This window comes from Strigops habroptila, chromosome 1, assembly GCF_004027225.2.
Source record: "Strigops habroptila isolate Jane chromosome 1, bStrHab1.2.pri, whole genome shotgun sequence".
NCBI lineage: Eukaryota > Metazoa > Chordata > Aves > Psittaciformes > Psittacidae > Strigops > Strigops habroptila.
The window spans coordinates 143,235,647-143,254,681 of record NC_044277.2 but is presented as its reverse complement, the minus strand read 5'-3'; the positions used below and the strand labels follow the sequence as shown (position 1 = coordinate 143,254,681).

At 40.4% G+C, this 19,035-nt stretch overlaps 1 protein-coding gene across 6 annotated transcripts in view; it reads right to left on the bottom strand.

Moving 5' to 3' along the window:
• The window catches only part of TOPBP1 (DNA topoisomerase II binding protein 1), a 35,594-nt gene extending 18,440 nt beyond the window's left edge, over positions 1-17,154 (bottom strand). For 5 of the 6 annotated variants that reach the window (XR_003990007.1, XR_003990008.1, XM_030476212.1 and 2 more), the window contains exons 1-19: positions 17,036-17,154; positions 16,743-16,830; positions 16,015-16,149; positions 15,356-15,499; positions 14,255-14,436; positions 13,921-14,114; positions 12,947-13,120; positions 11,771-11,940; positions 11,125-11,288; positions 10,362-10,609; positions 9,523-9,842; positions 8,569-8,741; positions 7,292-7,503; positions 5,748-6,034; positions 4,632-4,805; positions 2,982-3,091; positions 1,673-1,796; positions 1,156-1,305; positions 488-596 (exon numbers count right to left, since the gene is read on the bottom strand). Coding sequence is in view for 4 of the 6 variants with exons in the window: in XM_030476212.1 (XP_030332072.1) it covers positions 488-596; positions 1,156-1,305; positions 1,673-1,796; positions 2,982-3,091; positions 4,632-4,805; positions 5,748-6,034; positions 7,292-7,503; positions 8,569-8,741; positions 9,523-9,842; positions 10,362-10,609; positions 11,125-11,288; positions 11,771-11,940; positions 12,947-13,120; positions 13,921-14,114; positions 14,255-14,436; positions 15,356-15,499; positions 16,015-16,149; positions 16,743-16,823 (3,151 nt within the window). In the remaining 2 variants the exon portion in view is untranslated. The remainder of the gene's footprint in view (positions 1-487; positions 597-1,155; positions 1,306-1,672; positions 1,797-2,981; positions 3,092-4,631; positions 4,806-5,747; positions 6,035-7,291; positions 7,504-8,568; positions 8,742-9,522; positions 9,843-10,361; positions 10,610-11,124; positions 11,289-11,770; positions 11,941-12,946; positions 13,121-13,920; positions 14,115-14,254; positions 14,437-15,355; positions 15,500-16,014; positions 16,150-16,742; positions 16,831-17,035) is intronic. The other variant, XM_030476216.1, reaches the window with a different exon arrangement.
• Between the last annotated feature and the right edge of the window lie 1,881 nt (positions 17,155-19,035).

Below are 19,035 nucleotides of genomic sequence, written 5' to 3'. Positions count from 1 at the left end.
CCAGTCAACTTCCCCCCTGCACTGGGACAAAGACAATACAACAAGGAGAAGAAAAGATACCTAGGAAAAATTATCTAGGAAAACTACACATGCCCAAGTCACCTATCCTAGACACAAGGAGAAATCTCCACTTGGCTCACTTCTGAATTTGCTAACATTATCTAACTCACACCCAGTCACACATTTGCTTGGATAACAAAAAGGTATACTCTGAAATAGAGATTTCTCATGTTAAAGACCAACTTCAGTGTTTTAAGAACAAAGAAATAGCAGTTAAGTTATTGCAAGGGATGATCATGATTTTCTATGGGCTATCGAAGTCTTTAAAACAGAGAACAAAACCCTTTCCTCTCATCCAGCAACAATAAGAGCTAGCTATACGTGACCAGTGTGTAAGACAGACCAGATCTTAACATTCAGCACCTGAAACTGTAAAAGATTTATCTTGTTAGTGTGATGTTCCACAACTATTTTGATTTACATTTACCTCCTTTGGATTCACTTGCTCCAATTTGTTCTTCCCCTGCAGTGACCATTTCCTTTATTTGGTCAGTAGCTGCATCATTTTCCAGATCATCTTCATCCACTGGAATAATCTACATACAATGAAATAGAATGTTCAAACACCATTTTTTTTTTGCTTTTTACCCATGTTCAACACTTGTATAAATTCTGAAGATTATTAATCTTGCCTGAGAGTAAATCCAACCTTTCTGCTACTGCAAGGACAGTAGAACAGTGAACAGCACCATCAGTGACAACATCTATTCTGCAATCTAAATGTCTACTAAGGCAAATTCACACCTTGGATCTTGTTACTACAAGGCAAGGCAAAGACTGGACCTATATAATTTCATATCTGGGAAGCACTTCTAATCCCAAAATGCCTGTGTTTCCCTCCATTGCACTAGGAATATTACAAATGCAGAGAAACCTTAAGAAACATCCGCAATAGCTACTATTAATTACTAGCTAAACCTGATTCAGGTCATCACTGAATAAGCATCAATGGTTTTTATTCTTAGAATCATAGAATAGTTAGGGTTGGAAAGGACCTTAAGATCATCTAGTTCCAACCCCCTGCCATATGTTATTATGGCAATTAACTGAATCCAAATCGCTTCTTAGAACATGAATTCATATCACACATTATACCTCAGTTTCCTCTGATGGCTTTCCAGTTGATGGAAGTTTACTGGAAGAAGAGAGTCTGTCATTTTGCACTGCACTGATGTCCAGGCTCATTTTGGGATTGTATGTGTGAGGAAAGAGAGATTCAGGAAGCCGTTTATATTCTTGGGCACACTGTAATAACATCAGTTAACGTAAGAAAGATGAGAAAGTGATTTGAGAGAAAAGACGTTTCACATCTAAACACAGGGAAAGTACAACAAAAACACCCCCAAAAGAAGTATTTTACACAAGAGAAAAACATGGTTCTTGTTCTGGGAAACATGTAGAAGAAATGTTCAATGGAACAGAATTTCTTTTCTCCTCATGGAGAACAAGGTAAAAGTACATCAGTGAAAACTGACTGATGAATTTATATATTCAAAGCAGGATGCAAAACATCAGTCCCTATACATGTTCGATATAAATGCAAAACAGAAAATTGAAGGGAAATGGTTTTAAGCGTCCATTTCCCTTCGATTTTACAAAGCAAGCTCCATACCTCCAAAAGCCAGTGCTCTGAAACAATACATACACCCCGTTCTTTAACTGATTTGTACTCCTTATTGTTGTCGTTTTGTCCTCCCTTGTAGATAAAGTGTGTTACTGATTCATCAAAGCACCATCTAGAAAAGAAAACGAAACAGAATCATAGAATGGTTTGGGCTGGAAAGGACCTTAAGACCATTCAGTTCCAAATGCCCTGCCATGGGCAGGGACACCTTCCAATACAACTTCAAGATATCATTTCTATGAAAAAACATCAGAAATCTAAAGCAGAGATAGTCCTATCCCTTGTTCACATTAAAATATTGGTTTGCTATTTTGTTATGCCTAAATAAGCAATGAGCCCTCTTTCATCATCAAAAAAAGACAGCATTCGGTTTCAGGATAGAACAACTTCAGTGTCTTTTGAAAGCATTCCTGAAGTAAACAAAATAAATCTAATAAACATATGGAATAGGAGGAATTTTGCTTTAGTTTGGTTTGGTTTTATGTAAGTAAGTGGACTTTCAAATCAGTTTCTGAAAAGAATGTGTGACCCACGATGAGAAAGCTTCTTTTCTTTTGTTGACACACTAAGCTGCAAGTGAAATACTGATCCTCTGAGCTCAAAATATACAAAATACAGGATTCTAACATTTAAACTGATAAAACCCCCTAGTATTTGCTACCTAATGCAAGTATCTTCAGCATTTCTAAACCAAACATAAAAGTAACTTCCTCATCCACACTGTGAATGATAACACTAACTGTAGAAATCAGTAACAAAACACATAAATCAGATTTAGTGGGAGCAGTCTTAAATCCCAAACGCTGTGGGTTCTTTTCATGACAACCTATTTTTCCCGAGCTTTTCTAAGCACACTAACTTGGCCATGGTTACAATCTGTAAGATAATTCTTTTTGAACCAGGGAGATCACATACAATCCAGAGAGATTCAAAATCTGAAATAAAAAGTACATCTTAAACTACTCAAAAGCTGAACATGTTCCATAGTTTTCTTCAAAAAAGAAGAGACAAAAATAAAGAATTCTGCAATTCAGAAAGACTTCAGGACGAAGAGTCTTTCCAAGACAGACTTATCAAGACCACAGAGACTGGGGATGTGTCAGGGAATGTGTGTGGCATTATTTCTCATTAGTAGTGGATGGCCTTATTTGCAATAGAAATTGTTCAAGATGGTGAAATCTGATGTTTAGCTATAGCAAAAGCTCATGTAGACAAAGCATATTAGAATCCTAAGATTCATACTTATTAGATGTCACATTAGTGCAGAAGCTTGGAAGCTGTTTGTATCAGTTCATACCTGTAGTCTGCCCCCAGAGAAGCTGCTACTGCATTCAGTTCGCTTTGCTTCTTAGCAAGTTTTTTACTAACATATATAACAACATCTGCTAGAGGCCTGGATTCTTCTTCCTGTTCAAGCAGCAAGGATAAAAACAGGAGATCATGTTTGGAAGGTTTCTGTATCAATAGCAAAAATACTCTAATATTAAAGTTTAGCATGTAGTAAAATAAGCAATAATAAGAAAACTAAACACATTTTTACTGCTCCCAAACTCCAAGGTCAAAATCCAGCACTATTACCATTCCACACACTAGGAATCCAAATACTAACGATTCACCCTCAGCCGGTCTCCCTGGAAGATCTGCTCCATCCATAGAATCACAGAATCACTAAGATCATCCAGTTCCAACCCCCTGCCATGGGCAGGGACACCTCACACTAGAGCAGGTTGCTCCAACCCCTGTGTCCAACCTGGCCTTGAACACTGCCAGGGATGGGGCAGCCACAGCTTCTCTGGGCACCCTGTGCCAGCACCTCAGCACCCTCACAGGGAAGAACTTCTGCCTTAGATCCAACCTGAACTTCCCCTGTTTCAGTTTGAACCCATCACCCCTTGTCCTATCGCTACAGTCCCTGATGAAGAGTCCCTCTCCAGCATCCTTGTAGCCTCCTTTAGACTGAGCATTTCCTGACCACTGAAATTAGAGAATTATCAAACCTGATGCCACAGAAGTATTTTGCTGAAGAAGAAGTAAGAATAAGGAGCTACAAAGTAAGAAGTGAAAGCATTCCCTTGCTGAAGGCCATTAGCTTTCTTACCCCTCCTCTACAGTAAAAAGCGTACTAACATTGCAAGCAATATATAAGTACTCCCTTTCCTCCTACATCTTGTTCTGTTTTCTCTCGCTAGGGTAGATTAGACTGAAAATGCAAGATGGCGACAAGAAAGGATAGAGTAATGTGTCTTTATAAAGCATTAAGCAACTGATCACATCTTCTGCCTCTTTGTAAGCAGAAGAGCAGCACCTCACAAGGGAAAGGGAAAGAAGACACATGCATTAAAAAAAAGGACTTTTAACTTTAAACCAAGACAAAATATTTAATCCTTCTCATCTGGAGCCTGGAAATAGCTTAAATCTGATGAAATCCTCTCATCCCAATACTATAAAGTCTAAATTGGTACATATGTATATGCCATGTTACTTAGCAACTGATTAATAGACAATATTTGTCCCTGTGAGGGTGCTGAGGCGCTGGCACAGGGTGCCCAGAGAAGCTGTGGCTGCCCCATGCCTGGCAGTGCTCAAGGCCAGGTTGGACACAGGGGCTTGGAGCAACCTGCTCTAGTGTGAGGTGCCCCTGCCCGTGGCAGGGGGTTGGAACTGGATGAGCTTTAAGGTCCCTTCCAACCCAAACCAGTCTGTGATTCTGTGAACACAGTAGTACAGACAGTTGAAAAAGGTTTCAAAATTCTTTGCTCTCCAGGAAGAAGCTCTTCTATCTTACCTTTCTTTAACTGACATTGAAGAATGCATAATCACACAGATTTCTACTCAGCTAGTTCACACAGCACAATTCACAAACTCCTTTATAACTTAAATCACAAAAGATAAAGGTGTTTTCTGAACCAAGCCTTTGCTCCAGCAACACAACCCCAAAGTTTCCTACCTTTTCTGGCTGTGCAGCAGCCAGCTGTGGGCTGGCAGTCAGAGCTGCTGCATGCCTTGTGCTGTTTGCCAGTGCCAACTTCAAGTTCCTGCTGATGACTTCAGAGAGGGGTGTGCTCGGCTTCCTGGTTTTTTGATCAGGACCTACTGGACTTTCCAAAGCTGCCAGAGCATCCTACCAAAAAAGAAGCAACTGAGTGACTTTCAGGAACACATTACAGATTTTCACTCCAATGCAAGGTTCACAAATACAGTCTGTAGCAAGATTTCGTACTCCTAAACCAGGACAGGGTACTACAGTAGCAGCTAGCAAGTGCAACTGTAGTACCACCGTACAAAGGCAGTAGAACACAATCCCAATCTTAGACTACATAAACAAAATAGGAAGAAGGTAAATTATTAGTCTCTTTTTTCATTGCCATCAATGAAAACTGCCCTCAGTGGAAAAGCCAGTGGCCAAACTCAGGTATTCCTAACCCCAATCTACTACTTTAATTTACTAATACTTCCCCCCACAAAAGTTGCATATGAGTATGTGATTCTATCTGCACCTTTGAAATACCATTTGCTACTGCCCCTTTTTTAAAAATGAGAATTTTTGGTCTAGAGTATGTCACTTTCGAAAATTACCAGTGGTAAACTATCAGATTTTGAAAACCAGAGCACCAAACTGAATCTCAGACTCACTCAGTCACAGACTGGCTTGGGTTGGAAGGGACCTTAAAGCTTATCCACTTCCAACCCCCTGCCACGGGCAGGGACACCTTCCACTAGAGCAGGTTGCTCCAAGCCCCTGTGTCCAACCTGGCCTGGTTGGACACTGCCAGGGATGGGGCAGCCACAGCTTCTCTGGGCACCCTGTGCCAGCGCCTCAGCACCCTCACAGGGAAGAACTTCTTCCTTAGATCTAACCTGAACTTGCCCTGTTTCAGTTTGAACCCATCACCCCTTGTCCTATCGCTACAGTCCCTGATGAAGAGTCCCTCTCCAGCATTCAAAATGCAAAGTCTGTATGTTAAGAGGATGAAACAGGGTAAGCAGAGGTTTCTGAGCTGTTTTTAAGTTTATGCAAATCTTTAGCGGCTCTACAGACTAAAGAATTTGCAATGATGATCACCTTTACATCAAAAGAAGGCTTGAATAACTTGTCTTTGGAAAGAAATTTTGATGGTGTATCGAGATGTAAAGACGGCTCTTTCTGTAGCACTCCCCCTTGTGCAAGAGGGGTTGTCTTCTCCATGTGACGAGAGATGACGGCTTGGAAAGCTTTACTCTGGAATCTGCTGATATCAAGAGGAGTCACAGCTTTTTTTCTTCCAACTTCAAGGAGATAATCATATTGGTTTACATCAGGAGATTTAACAGTTGCTGGTGTCTTGTTGAGCTGAGTAACGGAACTCTCATCTTTAAAAGAAACAAAGAAAACATAAGCAATTAATCTGATTTTTAACACAGATCTCACATATACTCTTATATACACAAGAAATGAAAAGTTCATCTGACCTTTCTTTCCCTAAAAAAAAAATAATTCATATCCCCTCCAATAAATGCTTGAAACTGGCAGTTCTATTTTAAAAGCCAGTATCATAAGCGTCTCTTCCAGTTAACTACTTCCACTGAACTACACCGGCACTGAGCATGACCCTAAGTGTCTGAAAAAGAGAGAGCAACCCCAGGTCTGCTCACACTGCTTGCAGTTCCACACATCCTGTATAGCTCATACACCTTGTACAACATCTATCAAAATACAGATGTAATAACAAGAAATCCTTCCCTTTCAACATTAAAGGTAACTCCTTCCTGGCTCCTTACTTCCCAAGCAATGTAAAATGTCATGACTCTGAATCACACCTCTTTAGGTCACTGTGTACACTTCCAGTCCCTTATGCCTTTGGATAAATAGGACTGAGATTTAGACAGCAATAAGCCCTCAAAGCTTCTTCATCATAAATGCTTCTATTTAAGCATGGTTCATCATCTTCATATCTCAAAAAGATTAGTGCAAGAATTACTTTTACATTTCACTGCTCATGTCCCCTGCTTCCCCTTCTTTTTTCTTTTTTCCCCTTAAATATACAATATATAGGGAAGACAGGCCTATGCCAACAACATACTTTTGTTATCTTAGTCACCCATACACTTAGTTCACAAGGGCACTGGTAATATAGGTCTGCTAACATTCAGTATTAAATCACTAAATCGTTAGATATGGAAGAAATATTGCCAAATGAAAAGCATGAAATAACTGGAAAAGGAGCAGAAGCTTCAGAAGATGAAGTAGGCATCAGAGAGGCATCATGTCATTGCAGACTAAGAAGTATGAAGTTCTAAGCAGGATCTACCATCAATTCCCAAGCAATCTACAGAGCAGAATGTGTCCAAAAGGACAAAGCTAAGCCACTGAGCCAGATTCCCAACTGACTGATAACCACAAGAATCCACTAGCTTGCTCCAAAATACTTACAGCAAACATAGAATATCGTTTCTATAATCACAACTCAACAGCAGGAAAAAGAAATATGGAAAAGTACTTGGAAAAATACCCTATAGCTCTAATACTCCAAAGGTGTTAGGGAAGAAAAATTCATACTAGGTATACTCTTCATTGTGAATGAACAGTGCTATGACACAACCATATTCCCTAACTTGCTAATAACCAACCTTCAGCCTCTGCATTTTCAACCAAGAACTTGCTTTCATCTGCTCTCTTTCCTGTCCTTGCAGAGTCCAAAAGCCAAGCTACAGTGACTGCTGGTAAATTCCACTTCTTTGCAGCTTCATATTTGGAACCACCCGCTTCTCTCACCACAAGGTGGGTACTGGCAAACATGCCCTTTTTTACGCTGGCTTTCCGCACAAAGAATTCTTGGACTCTAAAATTAGATTAATAAGATATTCATTGAGCCATAAAATATTCATTTAGTCATAAACAAAATTAATTTAGGGCACGTTTATACTATTGTAAAGTGCATTCAAGCAATAGAAAAAGACCTGTAGAATTATCTAAGACCATCCACTTTGTACTTTACGCTTAACCTCCACTTACAAGCAAAAACCCCATAACATTTCTCATACTCCAGAAGTCCTCACATATCCCATTTTCAAATCATAGAATCCCAGACTGGTTTGGGTTGGAAAGGGCCTTAAGATCATCCAATTCTAACCCCCTGCTGTTGGCAGGGACACCCCACATTAGACCACGTTGCCCAAGGCTCTGTCCAGCCTGGCCTTGAACACTGCTGTTTCTGGAGCCAACAACCATTATTTCCAAATGAACAATAGTTTTCCTTATATTAGTTTTTCTCTTCTCATCAAGGACCTATCTTCCAAGAAGACACAGGACTGAGAACTCACAGGCAGAGAATTTAGTTCAAACAGACCACAAATCAGATCAAATGATATTCTAAGTTATACAGTAGGAATATACAGAATGTATGAATTTGCCACTTCATGACTAAATACGTTCTTCTTAATGTTTTTCAATGATCCTGATAAACTGGGAGCAAATAATTCACCATCCCAGCTCCTAAGAAATGCTGCACTATCATTGGTTATGAGGTTGAATCAGATAGCACTTAAGAGGAACAATGTTCTGCTCCCAGACAACTGAAGAGCAAGACCTGACATCTGTAAAACTCACTTTTTTTTGCTCTGTTCTAGAGCAGAACAAAAAGTTATTGAGACTCAGCCATTGACAAATATGAGAGCATATTCTGGTACAAATTAGGCTGTGTGAACACTGACTAAGCTTCTCTAAAGAAGAGAAAAAGAACTACATAATAACATCTCATTGCTTCAGCACCAGGTTTTGTAAAGTAACTGAATCCAAAAGAGCTTTAACTCCAATATTTTTTACACCTGTAAAAGAAGAAATGAAATGCATAATGGGTTTCATCACACTGGCTAAGGACAAGAAGAAAGGGTGACAGGAGACATACCTGGCTCCTAGCAGTCCTGCCAGATAAACCAGAGAGTCTCTCTCTGCACCAGTGAACTGGCTAAAAGAAAGAACGCAACCTTCCAGAGGGGTAACTCCTTCCATTACCGGGACTGGTGTGAAAAGTGGATTGGACTGGGGATCTAAAAGGAGCTGCTGTTCCACACATGTTAACTTGAAGAAAGTGAAAGAGAATAAAATGTAAATCAAGCCAAACAGCAACAAAGCCAACAATATTTCAGTAACTGTACAATAGCATTTATGGACTCAACAGCAAGCAATTCTGGGTCCATCCTTACATCTGAGACAAATTATTTCCCATTGAGTCACACAAATTCTTTTCTAAAGGACTTTGTCAGGTCTGACATACTGAGGTATTATTCAGAACTTTTCAGTTACTACTCTTCCAACCCTAGAGGCTCCCTGAAAGTAGTTTCAAGACGTGTCCTGAGAGTCTGCATAGATTTACTTCACAGAAAGTTACCTAGTACTGAAAAACACTAACAGCAGTTGGTCTACATCATGCGCCCACTCTTGGCAAATAGGGTTAGTAACTGACTTTGAGCTATAAAGCTGACTTGCAATTAAAAAGCTGTAAAAAGCATGAAACAAGAAAAAGTTAAGCACAAAGATATCATATAAAATCATTATTAGTCAACTGGCTCCTTCTACAATTATTAGAGAGAATGCTGTCACTCTCATATAAGGAGCCTTTGAGTCATGACAATGATGTCCTGTTTAAGAAGCCTGTAGAAAATGAAGTGGAATAGATAAAAGATACCTTATCAGTGCAGAGGCTTTAAAGCATGCTTTCATTTAGTACATTTCAAATGCAACAAGGCTAATCTCTCAGTATCTTACTTACATTTAAGCCACTGATAACTCTGCATACTGACAAGACATATCTCTTGTAGATACATGTTTACTCACAGAACTGACAGTGAAACTCCCTTACCAGCCACGTGTTTGTGACAACATCACCAACAGTCAGCTGGACCGTGCACCCCAACAGCGGTACCACAGCATAGTCTGCAACGGTTCTGTTTTGCAGTGGCAGGATCTTCCCAGCATTCTCCTTTATAATATCTGCAATGCAGGACTCGTCCTCTCCACCAAAACCCAAAAGAAGAAAGCTCTTTCTGACAAACAATCCTCCTTCAGCTAGTGCAGACGACTCTCCCAGAAAACCATTACAGATGGAAGATTCATTCTCTCCTTGAACAGACAAGTGAGTATCATCACTGAAGGTTCTGGATGTTAGTTTTCCAGCTTCATCTAAAAGGGGAAAATAAAAAAAAGCCAACTCAAAACCAACCAACCGCAGTAATTGCCTGACTAGAACATTAAAGACAACCCAAAATAGTTTCATGAAGAAACTACAGTACTTAAACAGGGGACATTCAGGTTAGATCTAAGGAAGAAGTTCTGCCCTGTGAGGGTGCTGAGGCGCTGGCACAGGGTGCCCAGAGAAGCTGTGGCTGCCCCATCCCTGGCAGTGTTCAAGGTCAGGTTGGACACAGGGGCTTGGAGCAATCTGGTCTAGTGTGAGGTGTCCCTGCCCGTGGCAGGGGGTTGGACCTGGATGATCTTAAGGTCCTTTCCAGCCCAAGCCAGTCTATGATTCTACAATTCTGCTGTTTTCAGCCAAGTTTAGTTAAAACTGCTCTATATAGCCCTGTTTGATTTCTAAAACACACTAGCTGTGGCTAGCTTCTTACTAAGGAAATGCTGCAGGACTCATATGCTAATCATGAGCAGTTAAACTTTCTATGGTATGCTGAGACCAGGACATACCTAATGTAGAATCATTAGTTATGTATTGAGAGAGGAGGTCATCTTCAGCAGCTTTCTGAGGCTTTTTAACATTCACAGCTTCTTTCTTCAAGAGACTGTTATTTTTGGGAAGAACTGACTTCATTCCAGGTTGCTCCAAAATCGGATTCTCTAACAGCTGGTAGTTTAGAGGAATATATTGCTCCACTGGCTGTAGATAATCTTTACTAAATGAGTCCAGCAACCATTTTGCTGTGACTACATGAGGCCTATAAAATAAAGTGTTAAACAAACAAGTTACAGCAGATTTCAAAACTGTGATTCTTCTTTCCTACTCCACAAATACTAGTAAATACACACAGCTGAGTTTTGTAACTCCAATACTAAGAAGCTTTGGGCACTTTATTGTTTGGTTGGTTGGTTTTTAATTCTTTGAGTCTGAAAACAGAGAATTTCATAATAATTTTCTATAATGTGAAGTATATCTGCCACTGCAGGGTTGCCAAATCCTTCCTCCTCAATATATTAACAAATACATGTTAATACTTCTTTCACCAATAAGAATACTGCTGTTCTATTTCCTGAGGTGACTCATAGCTACCCAAAGAACTACAGTATTCAAGAACACATAAGGATGTACTTATGAATACAAGGCTGTAAGTCTTCTCACTGAAGTCAAGAACTGTTTATGATTTTCAAATCAATACATGTCTTCCTGTCTACAGGGTGGTGGGAGAAAGAAAACAAGCTGGAAGTAGACCTTAAGCAATACAGTTATTATAACCTGTGAGATGTCTTGTCCAAAAAGTGTTTCAGCTCCTCGCTATTTTCGCCCAAAATGACATGGGTAACATCTTCATTAAGTTGATTAAATCGAACACCACCACCACAATTAATAAGCCGCCTCATCTTGTCCAACTTCCTGCCACTGAAGCCACACAGATAGATCTGCAAAGGGAACAGAGCAACAAAAAGGCTTTGAAAAACAAGAAAAAATCAAAAAAAGAAGAAAAAATAAAGTAGGATATTTTGGTATAATTTGTTTTCACTGCTGTAGAACACAAACACGTGGCACAGCTTCTGTGAAGCAGCAACAAAGTTTAGCATTTAGAATTGGATTCATTTATCTCTGCACATAAATCTAGCAAAAGTATTTCCTAATGGAATGAACCCCCAGCTACTTTCTATAGTGTTTAAATGTATGTCTATGAATATGCCATTTTGTATTTACACTACATATTTAATACAATCACACACACGTACATATATGTAGACACACATGCAAGCTACAGCATGTTGACACAAAAGAAATTTGGCGTTTGCTGCTGACCATGGAAACAATTTAGTCAAGCAGCAATTGCCAGCTTCAACCTAGTTGCTTCCACAGGATTAAAGGCTGAACATTTCAAAGTAGACATTGTTAAACATACTCGACACCCATCTAACAGATCTTCAGGGGCTTGAAAAGAACTTATATCCAAGTTTTCCAGCTCATCAGGAAGAGGATCCTGCCTGCTGCTCAGAGCAGAGCTAAATTCGGTTTCATTAACACCACTCAGATTGATGTTGGAAATGTGGCTGACATCTGGAAGGGCATGATCTTTAATGGAAATTAAAAAAGAGGTGTTAGTTTTGATTCATCTTTCTCTGCTGCCTCACTAAACAAAACACAAAACTGCCACATACGATTTGGTTATGCTAGAAGGAAATGTAAATCTGAATAATAACAAATACTAGGGAAGTATAACCGTGGTTAAACCAAAGGCTTTATTTACATGCAGACCGAGTACAGTGTTACTAGCAAAAGCAGTTATGCACCTTGTGTTTTTTCCCAAATGGATGCAGTCTATGAGATAGCAGCCAAGGACACCAGTTTTCAAAGCTTTTATCCCAGTTTTGTGCTCACCTATTAGAAACACTCTAAAAAATAGAGCTCTCTATAGTAAGAAGAAATCAACATGAAGCCCAGTGATTTAAGAGTTATATGCAGTTTCCATAATACCTAACTTGAATTCCCAATGCTCTTTTGGTAGTGCTAACCCAGTGCTCCTGCTCTTCCTGAAGTCCCAGTCAGTAACAGGTGTTTGGAAAGACACATTTAAAGCCAACTGTGTCTTTCATGCTGCTTTCATGTTTCTTTACAAAATGCTTTTAGCTTTCCTTTTGATAACAGCATGGATTAAAGTAAAAACAAATATATAAAGAAAAAAAAATTCAGAAAAATAATAATTAAAATAAAATCAGCATTTGTTCTCCCCCGTAAAACTACTGTTAAAATTAAAATCATAACAGACACTTGTTTTAAACTACAAATGTATGAACAGTCATCCTTTTTTAGGAGATATACACCACTGATTCTCAAACAGACAATCCTGTGCCTAATTCAAGTCTACTTTTTAAACAGTTATTCACATGTTAAGTCTACACATGTTGGAATATTCGATGTGCATAGAAGTAATCCTTTGTGTTTTAAGCATAAGTAAAATCAGAACCCAAACTGTCAAACCAGCATTGCAAAAGCAAGCAGTGCCCTACTAATTAGGAACAGTTCTTCCTCCTTACTACACATTTCCTACCTTAAACATATTTTAAAAGGTCTTACTTACTATCAGGCTTCCTGACATCATTTGTAGGTGTTGACGTACTGGGTGTCAGTTTTGATCCAGCTTGTATTTTATATATTGTCTCATCCTGACAGAAGCCTTTCTCAATGCTGTCAGAAAACCACTTGATAGACACACAGTGCACATTCCATTTTCTAGCACATTCGTACTTCTGACCTTTCAAATGTAAGCAAAATAAAAACCACAAGTCACTAAAAGGCTATCAAAAAGTAAACACTACAAGATGGCTGGACATGAAGAAAAGTTAAAAATTCATTATTTCATTGTGCAGGTTGTGTTATCCTGGACTCTTCTGATAAGCTGCTTATTTATTCTCTAAATGAAGTTAGAGCAAAAACTCGCATTGATGACTAGCTCAAGGGTACAATATACAGGACACTAAAGGAAAAAAAGGCTTTAAAGCTTTCAAGCACAGGAAAAAAAAAAAAGGTTATAAAGTCCAAGGATACTTCCCCATAGGAAAAGGGAGGGAAATTGGGGAAAATTTTCTTCTCACAATAAAACTACAATTGTTTCATCTTCCCAAGAGGAAAGAAAGGGAGCTTAAGGAAGCTTTCATTTTACCTTAGCAGGGCATTCAGAAGGCACAGAGAATAGATCAATAGATCAGTTAAAAAACATTAGTCCACAATCCAATTTCAATCAAAATATAAATTAAGTCCTATCCAGCTCTCCCCAAAAACTTAGTTTTTCCTTATTCTTCCATCCCCTCTGGGATTCTCCCTTTTTCTTCCCTTAAATACCATCTGGGTCTCTGTTTTTTTTGCTCTTTGGTTCTCTTTCTCACGCCTTTAGAGCAAAGTAAGGTGCCCTGTATTACTCTTCCTTTCAACAGTGCTTCCCTAAACAGCAGCTGTGAGAGCAACACTGAAGCAGACAGACAGTTTAAATTCTTATGCATATATACACTACTTCAACTCAAGAAGTGAGAATAATGTTTACCCTGCAGGTCCTACCTTTTGGCTCTTGAACTATGAGGTGAGTACATTCATTCATCTTGAGCTGCCCCGTATAGTGCCCACCATGTTTAACAGTGAGGCGCTGGACTTCTTTCCTGTCTGAACTGTTTAAGCCAGTTACACAAATTGTACAGCCGAGGAACACAGGGCAAGCATAATCTTCCATGTTAACATCAGTGTATCTCATGATGCTAAAGGAGAAAAAGAGGAAAAACAAAAGAGAAACAGTTTCTCTTCCAAGTAAAATCAACCAGAGAAAGAAAGCAGCCTGTATCAACAAAAGAATTACTAGTCTCCAAAACAAAACTAGCTTTGTTTAATTTCTTTATACCTTTGCTGAGACTTATCCCACAGTGTCTTAACCCAAGCTGGAAGCAAAATAGGTTTTTTCAGAGAAGCAGCTACTATGTATTTCTTGCTGCCAACTTCTCCAGCTATCAGATGAGTTACTGCCACACTGAGGTCTCTGCACACATGTCCACCCATCAGCTGCACGTATTTATGAACTTCTTCCTGGGTGAGGAAAAAATACAGGAAGATTATAAAGAAACATTATAAAGAAAACATTATAAGAAAAAAGACATTTTTTCTTATTATAACATTATAAAGAAAAAAGAAAGAACCTACATCACACAGGTTTTACAATTGGACTTCATGATCTTAAAGGTCTTTTCCAACCTAACTGATTCTCTGATACATCATAAAAAACAAAAATCATGGATTTCGGTTGTCCATGGTTTCTCCTAAAAAACTGTTCAAAACCACAAAATGGATCTATATGGAAGCCATAAAAAAAAATCAAATACAGTTTTCATTTGATTTGCATTTATGATAAGCTGAACATACACATCCTTAATATAAATACTACAGTCATATGGTACAAGTAAAATTTTACGACTGGTTGACATTTTAGGTAGTATACATTAGAAAGAGATATTGGAATAACTAAAAAGTCAACTTTTAAATTAAACTGTTTAAACCACAGCTGACTGGGTATTAAATCATTACCATGTAGTTCTGAGTAACCAGAAATAGAGCACGTTGCCTGTAGCACTATAGCCATGGACAAACCAGCAAGATAAGTGATCTGTCTCATCAGTTAATAAAAATCCCTAAACCCTCCATTTACCCCCATATTAATACAGCTGAAATCTTACATGATTACATATGTATCTGCTTACATAATATATATTTGTGCATGCACGGATAAACCACCATATATGCATTTATATATTACATATACAACTCCCTCTTTCTCCATACAACTCCCTACATAAATTATACACAATGTACAAACTACAGAAGACTAGACAAATCCAGACACAGGCACAGTAAAACTTGTATACAGTTTGACTGCTGCTGTAGCAGTGATCCATCTGAAGCAAATGTCCATGACAACAACCTAAGCAATCTATTTTGTACAAAGCATTACCCTAACATCTTTTTCGAGGCTGGTACAGGATACTGTTACATCGGCCATGGTCATGTTGTACACGGGATACTCGGCTCTTGGGACACATCTCTGGGCCTGTATACAGTACAGGACTACCTGTGGTCCAACAATCCTACAGCCAAGCTGCAATAAAATAACAGAGGGGGGGAAAAATTAGCAGAAGGTACACTGGTATCAGGAAGGTTTTGCCTCTGAATCCTGAGGAAGGCAGGACCCCTGGTCTGTACTCCTCTAGCATCTCCAGGTAGCTGACAGTTTTGGTTTTACTTTCAGTTGTGGATTTTCAGTATAATCCTTGTAGGTTTTCTGACCTCAGTAAAAGCAGCAAATGGTATACGCTAACATGCCAGAGAATTCCAGCTATTCCTTGCATGTCAAAGAAAATCATACTATTCAGGAAGTAAAAAGGTGCAAGAGCCATCTTAAAACTCCAGCAGAAACAGAACTGATCATGCTATTTATTTTTGCACCTGCTTCAAAATAATCCTTATGCTTTGCTAGTCATCATCCTTAAACACAGAACACAGTGAAGCTTTAAAGATTTTATTGTGGATACTTCATACTGCTATATTCAGTGCAAAAAGAGAGACCATACAACGTACGGGCACCTGTGCTTCTAGAAAAGATGGGTATCATACCTGTTTGAGATGATTGAAAACAACACCTGTGAAAGGATCACAAATGTAAAGCGATTTATCATTTTCTCTTATATTGAGCGCTGTCTCTTCTTCAAGGATCTGGAGATGTTCTTCTGACTGGAATTCTTTCATAGACTGCAGGTAAACAGCACATACAACAACACTTACTTAAATAACAACACTTACTTAAATAACAACACTTACTTAAATAACAAATCACAAATAGCCAATCCTGTGGAAACTACATAAGTACACCTGCTTGAAACAGCTCACAGCAAAGCTACCACACAGGAGTATATTGTCAAAATAAAGGGCTAAAATACCTCACAGATGTTGCCCTTATTCCCCCAAGTCTTCACAACACTCACACTTTTAACATTCACCACACAGACTTTCAGGACCTCACCCTGCCAGACAGTGCCTTTAGCTCCCACTATCCTCTCAAGGTGGGAAACAACCCCCAGAGTCCTTCTTAAGTTTACTTAGTGCTTAGACGAGTGACACCCATCCAGACCTCCCAAGCAACGAGTCACTTCACTAAATGTCAACAGCTTTTGAAATTATTTCTTGTTCAGGGAGGGATTTCTCCAAAAAAAGTGTCCAACAAACTTTATTAAACACCGGAAGTAGCTTTATTTATGTATACATTTAAGTTACACCTAAGCCAACCACAGAAATCATTTAATAACTCACCAATCTCACTCATGAAAGCGACCAAACCTACTTACCTCAAGAGCTTTATAAAAATACTCCGACCTCCCAGCAGACTTTATGAACTTCACAAAAACCGGCTCCTTACCACGTTTCATTCTTTAACTGAGAAGCAAAGCCCAGTAAGTGTCCTGCCATTCCGGCCTACCCCGGAACCCCCCCAGGAGCCGCGGAACCGCCTCTCGCCCCTTCCCCTGCCCCTGTCCCCACTGGCCCACCAGGCCGCCGGAGAGGAGCGGGAAAGGCCGGGCCCACCGGGACGCCCCTTCCCCACAGGGCCCCTCCTCACGCCGGGGTTCCGCGCACCCACCGTGCCCTGCTCTGCACCGGGTGCTGGGCGCCGCCGCTTCAACCGCACACCCCTCCGCGGCCCCGGCCCCCCAGCGGCACAGCAACCCGGCCCCACAACGGGCGGGAAAGCTGCGGCCACCGCACTGCGCAGGCGCGGGAAGGGGCCGGGCGGCAGCGGGCGGGGAGGTGGGTCGGGACGTTGCTCTGCGTGCGCTGCGGCGGGCGGCGCCATGGGGGAGCGGTTTCACCGCTTCGTTTTACCATCCCTTTCCCTCTCCTTCCCCCTCCTTTCCCCTCTTTCCTTTACCCCGTTCCCGTGAGCAGTAGTTCCAGAGGTGCCTCTCCAGGTCGGGAATCGTTGCTGCCGTAGGAAGTGTCGGGAAATGCGGCTTCCACAGTCCGGCATCCCCGGAAACTAGTTCCAAAAAAACCTCATAGTCCATCAGGGGGTCTCACATGGAATAGGCTTGGGGTGTTGGTGCTGTGATAGGGGCAGTGTCGCGGCTGCCAGAGTCTGAGAGAGGTTGGAAGCGTGAGCATCCCGTTGCCATCCAAGTTTCAACCCTTTCCGTCTTTCCAAAGGAAGTAACACAGGGAATGTAGTTTTATACTTGTCACTTCCAAGCTATGGACAAGAACGCCAAATGCTCTCCTTCCAGAGCAGATGGCTGGAAACCGGACAACTTGAGGGTGTGCAAAACTCGTGCAGGAACCAAAAATAAGCTTCACTTCTCTCATAAAACACTTGCACCACCGCTAAAGGGTGACCATGACCACCCATCGATGGACCTCCTTTCGTAGTGGCAGGAGTGTTTTCTAAGCCCCATCCCTGGCAGTGTTCAAGGCCAGGTTGGATGGGGCTTGGAGCAACCTGCTCTAGTGTGAGGTGTCCCTGGTTGGAACTGGATGAGCTTTAAGGTCCCTTCCAACCCAACCCATTTGGCAGCATGAAACCTTACGGTGTGGCCACAGGATGGCACCATAATCCTAAGAACTGAGGGGAAGTGTGCGCTAAGGTCAACTGTGGCTGTGAGGTGTTTGCTCTTCGGTCACTAGGGCAGATCCTAAACACACTTAACAATTCTTTTCTATGCTTATTTATTTTACAAACACTTAATCCTCTAGGATCAGCGTGAATTGTGTGAGATAGTGCTTTTTTTACCATCTGTAAAAACAAAGAAAACCAAATGTCATGATGACCAAACTAGCATATTTATTATTAGATTATTAGCGGCAAGCAGTTAAGAACACCGAAGTCATCTTGATGGTCCTGTGTTATTTGATCATGCTGGTTCTTAGCCCACTTCTAAACCCCTGAATTCATCCTGCCTACTCTTTCAACAACCTGTTATGAAGAGGAATTTATGTTCATTAGATAAGGAATTTATCTTCATTAAGGGGGGGGGGGGGAGATCAAGAAGTCTAACACACAAAAGTTAACCAACTTTGATGAGTTGTATAATACAAAACATTATTACAATCTACTGGCAAAGTCCATAATTGAATGTACCAGCAGAGCTACCAGACACTGTGTTTTCCATTACCTCCTCGAATGCGGAGCACAGCTCACTACAGTAGCTGAAATCTGGTTAGTTCTCATTTGCTGAAGTGTGATCCCTTCTCAGTGAATGGATAGCAACTCTTGATAAGCTGCTGAGGCACTGGGCCACCAATCTCTTCGGTTCCATATCTTCCCTCTGGAAGCTGCTTGTCACTTAGAAAGATCCAAGTGATGCTGAAATTACCCAATTTCTGCTTATACTGGTACGTGTTTTAAAGGCATATGCAAAGTCCAGAAAGTAACAGATGTGCAGGGTCTTATATGCAGCTGAAAATCTTGTAACTTAGAAGTTGTAGTATACTTTTGTTCCAGTTCCCATGGGGATGTAGTCCAAAAGTGGTGCTTAGTATGACAAAACTGAATAACTTAAAACAAGTGGTTTGATAAGCGAAGATTTCCCTATTTTACTTCCTGCTTTCACAAGCACGTGGTGAGGTAAAACCTCTTTGGGGCTGTTT